The 10,151-nt window shown below is 40.4% G+C and overlaps 1 protein-coding gene across 1 annotated transcript in view; it reads left to right on the forward strand.

Moving 5' to 3' along the window:
• ddb1 (damage specific DNA binding protein 1) overlaps positions 1–8,870 on the forward strand; it is a 51,092-nt gene extending 42,222 nt beyond the window's left edge. The window contains exons 24-27 of the mRNA XM_004066854.4: positions 871–1,040; positions 6,663–6,765; positions 7,201–7,324; positions 8,294–8,870. Coding sequence (XP_004066902.1) covers positions 871–1,040; positions 6,663–6,765; positions 7,201–7,324; positions 8,294–8,377 — 481 coding nt within the window. The 3' untranslated portion in view covers positions 8,378–8,870. The remainder of the gene's footprint in view (positions 1–870; positions 1,041–6,662; positions 6,766–7,200; positions 7,325–8,293) is intronic.
• Positions 8,871–10,151: the final 1,281 nt, after the last annotated feature.

Raw genomic sequence — 10,151 nt, forward strand, 5'->3', positions numbered from 1 at the left:
CGATCTCTGAGGCTCCGCCTTTCATGTGTTTCATTATGTGAAAGTGGGTGTGTTTGTTAGCCTGGGGGCGGGGCTAGCAGCTCAGACTCTTCCTGGAAGGGGCAGTCCTCACTTGTCTACATCACATTGTGAGGACTTGCTCGTTTTTGGATTGGGAGGGGCTGGTGCTCAGAAATGTGGGAATGGATCAAAATACAGCTTTAAAACTTGTTTTTAGTGAGGACTGAACATTATAATACAATTGAAAGCTCAAAAGGTTGATTTTGCAGAGTATTGGCCCTTTAGTATTTCCTTTAGGTTTACAATGTGTACTTTTGAATTTAAAACTGTCCATTTTTCAAATTGATTTTTATTTGCAATTAAGTTTTCATTCTTTTTAAGCTGATCCTGGTTTGACTCCACACATTATTCTCTTATACTTTTACTTTTATAAATGATGATTCCTTTCACTTTTAGGCTTTTTTCACTTTTAGATGAGTTTTGTTTTTTCCAAGAACTGAACGTAGATTCAGTTTGAAGCTGTGTGTGTGTGTGTGTGTGTGTGTGTGCTCATGCATGTGTGCTGCATTCCTGCCCTCGCCTGTTATCCGTCCAATAGATCAGATTTCCCCCGATAATGTGTTTGACCTTCATTTTTGTATCACATCTCTGTTTCTGCTGCTCTACGTTTCACCCTTTAATTCATTACGTCTCCATCAGGCTGCGACCTTTTCCGAGCTCCCGATGTCTTTGCCCGGTTCCTCCCCCACCTTTGATTAATTGAGTCTTTTCCAAATTTCCTTATTTTTTTTTATTTTTAGCGGAGGACTTTGTCTTGCTCTGTTTTCTCCGTCTCTAAACCGGTCTTCTTATTCTGTTCGTGTCCGGCAGCGCGGCCACCACAGACGAGGAGAGGCAACACCTGCAGGAGGTGGGGGTTTTTCACCTTGGCGAGTTTGTTAATGTCTTCTGCCACGGCTCGCTGGTACTGCAGAACCTCGGGGAGAGCTCCACCCCCACCCAAGGCTCCGTGCTCTTTGGCACCGTCAACGGCATGATCGGTAGGCTCACAGGCAATTTCACACTCAGACAAGCATTGCTAAGCAGGACCAGTGCGCTCAAATGTCTTGAAAACGCCTTCTAAATGTTTGCACAAGGAAAGCACATCCTCAAGACTTCATTTTGATGTCTGTAATTGCTCTGTTGCAGAGGGTCGCTGTAAATAAGAAAGCTTTGGGAAATCTTCATCTGATGGAACCCATTTGACACTAACAGTGGAACAAGAATTTCAAAACATGTTTCCTTGATTGTTTTCTAATTGCTCTTTAGTAGTTCTTTTAAGATTCAGCATAAAGTTTGAGCACGTGTAGCCTTTTTAGCGGTGCAGTTCCATTCAGTACAAAATACTTAAACGTCAGTCTACGACGCAGCTTATAAAAGCACGTCGTACTCAGGGATGTCTTTACACGCCCCCCTGCTGTTGTAAACACACCGTCAGTATTCCTTGTTGAAGGAAAATGGCAGTGGTTGCACAGCAGTAAGGACTAGTCGTCATTTCAGTTTGGGCTGGATGCAGCCCCTGCAGCATCCGACTGGCCTTGAAATGATTGTATTCCAAGTACCAACATTCAGATCTTAAAATAACATCACAGCTCTCCGGAATGGAATACTTCAGAGGTTTCACAAACGCTTAAGACCGTCACTGGAAAGTGGAAGGGTTTTAGCCGTGACGGCTCCTTCAAAAGTTTTATTTCTATGTCTGACTCTGAGAAGAAAAGATGTTTCTTTAGCTGAGCCGGCTGACTTTTCGAGGTGGAAACCTCTGCTCTGCCTCAAAATTCAACTATAGGGAACGATGGAACGGCCATTTCAGACCATACCTGAGAAGAAAAAGTCCAGCATTTACTTTAGGAATGTCCTCATTCTCTTTAAAATGGCAACTTTTGATGTTTTATAACAGGGATAGTTTTGCAAAGAGGAAAAGAAATGTTAGGGCCGACTGATCGGCCTGCATTCTTTGAAACCTCATAACATCTAAAGTAAATGAACTATTTATTGTTTTATTTATTTTTAACGCTTTGACCAAAATTGATGTGAGAGTAATATTTAGACCAAATATAAAATAAAAGGGGAAAAAAAGACCTAAACATTAAATCTGGCTTCGTACAAAATGTTACATATAAATAAATGTTACATATTAGAGGCCCTCAGCTCTCATCTGCCTGCCTAGCTGTTGGACAGGACAAGTTAAAAGAAAAAAAAAAATGTTACATATTATTCAATCCCAAAGAGGAATCTCTTATTCAGAAGTACAAACCACGGTGGTTTGAATCACAGAAATCAACAACTCTGTTCTTCTCATTCGGTTTTTAAGGGTCTGAAGAAGCCACAGGTTGTTGGCACAGGTTTACAGCGGCTAGAGCGTCTTTTAGCCAATCACAATCAAGATTTTGGGCACGGTTCTAAGGGAGTGCTGAAGTATTATTTTTTTAACAAAAGCCTTCAGGCCGGTAAAAAATTGAACGCATATATGGTGATGTGATATTATATGGTCGGACTTTGGACACACCTGTTTTAAAAGCACACAAATGAAATAAATTTTTAGATAAAAATCCAAATGTCCATATTAAATAAAACGGAATCAATTAATAAAACGTTTTCCGATTTATAAAAATCTTCTGATCTATTTTCATTTGTATTTATGATGATGCTATTTTTTTGCCAAAATCCAAAAACGTGTCGTTTTCTCAGGACATAGTTTCTGCAGAGCGGCGGGAGTTTTTTAGAAACTCGCCTCTGAGTTTTGGGCGGGACTGTCAGTTACGGTGCAAGCCCGCTCCCATTTCCCATCATCCCTCCACAGCCCCTTACACCCACAACCTAACATTACCGGCGAACAGTATTGAAACTATCCAGACATACATTTTGGATCCAGACGTTGCTCGATCGAGGACAACAAAGACATTAATGGATCAATTTATGATTCAAAGAAGATCTTTTATCAAACAGCATTTTTTCATCTGCTCCTGATTCAACACAATGTGAATTTAAAAAATTCTCAGAGATGCCATTTTAAGCTATCTTTCTTATAAATGTCCTCCATCATCAAAAAAATGCTTCAAGGCTTCATGTCTGCAAATCTTTTTTTTTCAAATTTTAGTTTGAGATTTAAAAAAAAAGAAAAGCTTATTCAAAGTTTTTACAGCATTTTGACTAGGGGGGGTAAACCCATGAAATCAAAAATCATTTCAAGAGAATTCAATCCAATGTTCATAACATTGGGTTGATGGAGCACAGAGCAGAGAACTTAAAAAGAAAAATATTCTGTATGTTTGGGGTCTTTCTATAACTGATGCTGAATTCCTCTGGATGCTGGTCTCTCAGAAGCCTCCAGTCTGCATAAAAGTCCAGGAGAATTCTACAAAAATCAAGAAAATGTTAGTGCTACGGATCAGCAGCTCTTCCGACTGCACTCAAAGCAGTTCAGCATATTTATGGTCACACACACATGGTCACACGCACAACTACTGATTAGGATTAATTACTGTTATTAATGCTAAATACCAACTTAGGGAGAAGCAGGATCTACTTTAACACAGTAAAACCCAAAAGCCTAGGTTAGCTATAAAAAACAAAAACAGAGCAATCAGATGGTTAACATCTCTGATGAGGTGTTATCTAAAGTGCCAAACCTAAAGCCACACAGCGTCATTGCTTTTTAGAAACCCTGCACATGTTTCCCAAGAGGAATCACGGTTATGCTATCAAATATTTTACACCTAAATAATAAAAGGATCACGTTTTCTGAAAGAAAATCTTGCAAAAAGCCAAAGAACTTTCTTTATTGGTATTTGAGAATCCATCTGACAGTTGTGATGGTACAGGCCTACACACGCGTGTCCCCACCGGTTTCCCTGAACTAATGTTTACATTTCAGAAAATGACGGTAAGGGGGGGGCAATCACATTTTCAGCCCTCATTACAGAGATTGAACCTAGTAACTTTAAGCCTGGCAGTAATGATGGCTGTGATGAAAAAGAGGGAGTGCACATCATTTAGACACGGCAGTAATTTCCCCCTTTGCCTCCACAGAGCTCCAGCACACAGCACATTATTTCACCTCAGCGCCTCGTGTCATTCTTTCAAAAAAGCCTCAGAGGAAAGTTAACAGGAAATGAGGAGGACCACCCCGCTTTGCGCTTTCTCCGTGGCTCATAAACACAACCCAGATGCAGCGCAGAATGAAGATGAATACCACTGCTAGCTTTAGCGCTTTGCAAAAGGGCGTCTGCTGTTAGATGTTTTAAGGAAGACGCAGCAGGACTGAAGGATAACCATCCCCACACAGGGTCTGTTAATTTGATCGGAAGAAGATCAAGTGAATCCACAAGAAAACATCTTGTGCAACAAATATTGATCTCATCAGATGTGGTCTTTGAGTAATGCTATGGTAAAGCACAAGCATAGGCTGCGTCCCAATTCCCACCCTAACCCCTAACCACTAAAAACTATATAGGGCAACACTATACAGAATTTTAAAAGCAATTCGGACACCACACCTTTTATTTTATTTTTATTTTTTTACAGCGGATTTGACGTCATCGATTTCACAAAGTTCAAATTTAAGTAATGTTAGTGTTTGTGATGATTATTTATGAGTCCACTGTCTTCTATTGCTATTTTTGTAAAAATTGTTCCGACACAATGCATTGTGGTCTATGTTCCCCGATCTAGTGAGCATCGATGCACACTGGTTTTTCACATAGACTTCTGGGAAATTTCTAGGGCACTGGATTTTGGGATTGTAGATTCAGACAGCTCTACAAAATGGCGAAGGCACTACATGGTGCACTAAATAGTGAGTAGGGAAGGAATTGGGACACAACCATAGTTCTATCCAGGCAGTAAGGAGAGATGACCTTTCTTTTTGTTCACCTGTGACACATGCACCCTTTGTGTACCAGGTGGAAAAAAATATAATTGAGGCCAAAATCTCTTACGGGTCTCAAAATCCACTAAAAAAAATCTTATACCATGGTCCGGGTGAATACTGGATTCTGATTGGCTGCTGGATGTGGATTAAAAAGTGATAATCCACAGGGATAGTGCATAACGCCTAAAATAGAAGTTCCAGTCAACCACCATCTTAAAAATGACAAGATTTACTAAAAGCAAAAAGTACCTTAGCTCTCCTAATTTCATGTTTTATGGGTTTTCTGTTCATTATTTGACTGTATTTACTGCTCTATTGTCTCTGTATTCCTACTGTCCTGTGGGAAAGAACCTTGCTGCATAATTTAAGGTCATGGACGACTAAAAGTACAACTGAATATTACAAATACAATACAGAATGGATTCATGCATTCATAATTTGGATATTAGAATTCCAAAAGCCTGCAGAAATGAATAGAGAACACTTAACTGTGTTAATTTTGCGCTGATTCATTGATTTCTTCTTTTGTTTAGCGGCGCTAATGGCTTTGTGCAGGAAAGCAAGCTTTTTATTACAAATGAGGTTCTTGTCTGTATCTTTGCTGATAGTTGTAGACCACTTTTGGACATGTGTTACAACAAGACTGTTAGTTTTGCCGGGTAGTAACTCACCGCACTGCCCCCAAAAACTCGATCAATGAAATGTCAAAAACTGCTGAGTCACAGTTGGGCTGTGTGGAGGGTTGTATGGCCTGCAGCAGGCCTGCACTGCAAGGACCAGACTCTTCTTTCTTCCTCTGCCTTTGAGCTACACTTTCTCTCCCTCCACATACTCCACAAAACTTGTGTTCACCTAGTATTAAGTGAAAATGAATTTTGGGTGTAACAAATAAATTAATAAATAAATAAAAATCACTGCTGGCAAAACCGCCAAAAAGATGATTGTGGCCAAAATGTCTTATGGCGCTCAAGAATATTTCAAAATCCACAAACAAACCAAAACACATTAGGGATAGCTAAAGGAAGTTTGTAAATTATTATGGGATGGCCTCCGGACTATTTTGGACCAAAGTGTGAAATTAGTTGATTTTGACATTTTTGCACTAGATGAGAAAAGAAAAGTTTAGTTTGAGGGGTTTTCACAAAATTTTACAAATATTTCGCCAGGTTAAGTCTACAACCACAACCAAGGTTTTGTCGACCTTTGACCTCAGGAAGAGGCTGCCGTCTTGAATTTAAAAAACAAAAGAATACACACCTTAGGTACCAGTTAGATATTGAAACTCCAGCCAGGGATTTGGATCTATCACCTCCTAACGTCTGGAGCATCACTGATGCTGAACAAACCCATATATGAACATATTAGTAATGCAACAAAAAAGCCTCTGTTGCCATGGAAATCCAAAAATGCACTTTTGTAAATTCTTCTAAAAATTACACAGATCTGTCTGTTAACCCTCAGTGACCAGAAACTAAAATGGTTGCTATGGAGATTAAACCAGCCGAAAAGCTGCTATTGTGGAAAAAAAAATATATATATATATATTTTTATTTGTCCCACGCAGCTCTGATTAGGATGGCGGGGAAGTGTTGGCGTGTAGCAGCCGCTCCGCCTGTTAGGGCGGGCCAGAAAAGGATATGCAGCTTAAAAACTTTATTTTGTTTTATGTTTTTCCTTTAGAATAAAAAAAACTTGTGTGTTTGTGAGATCATTCATCCTTGAATGTTTGAATTGTGTTTTTGGGTTTCAGGTCTGGTCACATCCCTGTCTGAGGGCTGGCACAGCCTTCTCCTGGACCTCCAGAACCGCCTCAACAAAGTCATCAAAAGTGTGGGAAAGATCGAGCACAGCTTATATCCTTCTACCAGTTCTGCTTCTGTGAGCGGCACTTACACAGGCGCCGCAACTGGACTAACAAAGAGTCATGTTTCAATGCCTGTGAAAGGAGCCGAACAATTCTGGACAATTCTTCTAATGTCTACACATTTTAATGTAATTGAGCTTTTTTTTTTTTGGTAAATACATCAAAAGAAGATTTTTTTTTTTAAAGTGCAGAGGTGGTAAATTTGAATTTATTGAAAATATAAGCTTTAATAAAGAAAAAATATGAACTCCTTAATTGTTGGAAAAGCTTCAGCAGAGCTTCTTAAATCAGGATTTACTTAGAAAACTGAGTTTTGTTGTTTATATTTGTTCACTCTGCCTGAGGAAAGTTAGAATGCTGGTACCCAGAGGTATCCTCCCGAGGCAAAAGCACCAGAATGGATTTTTCTTTGACTGCGTGATACCTGGAGGTCCTTCTACACAGAGCGTAAAACGGAGCAGGCCACAGGATTCATAGACGGGGACCTGATCGAAAGCTTCCTGGATCTCGGCCGGGCAAAGATGCAGGAGGTCGTCAGCACTCTCCAAGTAAGACTTCATGTTCACTCGCGCCCGTTCCCCTCCAACGACTCGCCTGACACAGTTTTCCCTTAAGGACATCATGACTCTCTCCACGCCGTTTAGCCGCAGCACCGTGGATTTAAAATGCAACTGCACGTGACCATTTTCAGGAAAATGTTCTTCCAGCCTCCGCCCTTCTGCTGCCGTGAATAATTCATCTGAACTTTAGAAATAGCTCCCAGTTGCTGTTCATGTTGGAAAGCTGTAGGTTCTTCGTGCACTAACTCACTGTTAAAGTCCCACTCCGCTCACCTTTTGATGTGTTGTAAACGCATTCCCGGTGGTCTTTTCAAGGTGATTATGTCCTTTTTAGCCAAAAATAAAAAACTGTCTGCAGAGCAGCAGCAGTACATCATTCACCTCTGAGTTTGGGGCGGGACCATTTGTGTGGAGCAACCCCACTTCCCCTCCCTGTTGCTGAGAGCTCTCTGTTTACAAAGTCTCCCCCTAGCTTACCGCCCCTCACTCCCCCCAAACTAACATTAACAAAAATGGGACAGTTTTGATCCAGATTTCAGCTCAGACGAGGAAAACAAAGATGTCCGTGTATTTAGAAAAGTCCATCAAAGATGAACGGTGACATAGCGAGGAACACTGCACCTCCAATCCTATTTTAGGAGAAATCCAACACAAAGAGTCATTGCAGTGGGGGGTGGAGTCGATTGTACTTTCGTGTTTTACTTTAGCTTCCAGTAAAAATTAAATTTAAAAGATTCCATCACTTGATTCATGTTAAAAACCTCTTCACCTTTATGGAAACACGCTTTCCAAACAAAAGCTTGTCTTCTGTGAAAGCAAAAAAAAATAAAAAAGTCATTCAGGAGATCACCTGTCCCTGAAAACGCTGCTTTCTCCCCCCATGTGTGCGTCCGTCATGTGGGCGGGGTCGGTGTTGGAGCACCCAGCGCTCACAGCGTGATGCCATTTGTGTTTCAGATCGATGATGGTGGCGGCATGAAGCGTGAGGCCACAGTGGACGAGGTGATCAAGATCGTGGAGGAGCTGACGAGGATCCACTAGTGTGGCTCGCCGTTCGGGGGGGGGTCCATTGAAACTGCTACTGTGGTGGGGGGGTTTTCCAGATGTGTAAATAACTATAAATAAATGATGTGTTCCCGTTTGTCCTTCAGACGTCAATGACTTGTCAGCTGTTAAGAGTGCAGGCCCCCCCCACCTCATTTAAGACGAAAGTCCAAGCGGGTAATGACCCGTTTCCAAACCCCGACAACCATCTTGGTCTGCGTGTGTTTGCGTGTGCGCGTGTGCGTGACGAGGAAAAATCGCCGATTTTTCGGCACCAAAAAGCTCTCTGGGACATTTGTGACCATAACTGGCAAACTGATCCTCCGAGATCAGATCTGACTGATTTAGACTTCCAGGTGTGATCCGCTAGCGTCTGGAGTGAACCTGCTGGAAGAGAAATAAAATGAGGAAGATGATAGATTTATAGCTATTTTGTCTTTGTGAAGGTTTCCTTGTTTATTTCAAATAAACTTTGCTTTAGTACTGATAACGTCTGCATGTCTGTGTCGTTCTTTCACGTTCTGATCGCTGATCACCCTTCATCCTTTTCAGATACTCAAAAAGTCTATTTAAAAAAAAAAAGTTTCTTTTTCTTCCCTTTTTTTTTACAATTTTTTTTCATAACCGACTGCAGAAGAAAGTTTTCCTTTTCCAAAACAAACTGAAGTGAGAATCGTTCCTAGCGAGTTTGAGGAAGCCTCTTGTGTATTTATCTTCCTCGTTGGTTGGATTTTCATACGGTTGTATTATATTATGTTGTATTATATTGTTACAAATAGAAATCCTTTATGCAGACATTGAATTTTACAAGTTGAATTTTCATCTTTTTTGTCAAATACAAAATATTTGACTGTTCAAATTTGTAATTATAAATAAATTGACCAAAAAGAATTTAAGCCAGCTGCCAGTATTGCTATGAAGCACATAATCGGCTCAAATTATGCAAAAACCTTTAATTTATGCTCTGATAATGTAGGTATGTGAATTTCAATAAAATGATTCATGCACTTCTTATTTTGATTTGAAATTGTTTATTTCAAGCAATCAAATAAGAATAATACATAAAAAAAACATTACAATCATCAGTTATACATTTATACAATGACAAAATTAAATATGAACATATAAATATAATTTTAACTTTCTAAAGGCTTCATTTTAAACTAAAATACAAACATTTGTTTGCTATTTTAAGTTTTTCTCTGCCCTTCCTATATGGTAAATGGCGTATACTTATATAGCGCCTTTCTTCCTACAAGGACAAAGCGCTTTACAGTCACAGACCCATTCACCCAGTCACACACACATTCACACACACAGTCACACACTGGTGGTCGCTCCGCTGCCAAACACAGGCGCCCGCCTACCACCAGAGGCAAGGTGGGGTTCAGTGTCTTGCCCAAGGACACTTCGACTCATGGGCGTGCAAGGCGGGAATCGAACCTGCAACCTTACGATCATGGGACGACCGCCCTACCGCTGCACCACGGCCGCCCCTTATATAGCCATCACTTTTTTCCGTAGCCTCGGTTTTTTGTTGGATTTGCACGCAGCCTGCAGCACATTCTGCCATGATGATGAACAGCTGACTGTGGTGAAACCCTTAGAAAAGTTGTTGTCTTTAGGTGAAATGTTTGCAGATGTATCACGAATGAACCACGTTAAAACCACGAAATAAGTATGATTTAACCACGCAAAGAACACGTACACCAATGTAGAACTGTGTGTGATGAATGCGCTGTTTATAAGCATTCATTAGTGATTTGTATTT

Source organism: Oryzias latipes, chromosome 3, assembly GCF_002234675.1.
Source record: "Oryzias latipes chromosome 3, ASM223467v1".
Taxonomy (NCBI): Eukaryota; Metazoa; Chordata; class Actinopteri; order Beloniformes; family Adrianichthyidae; genus Oryzias; species Oryzias latipes.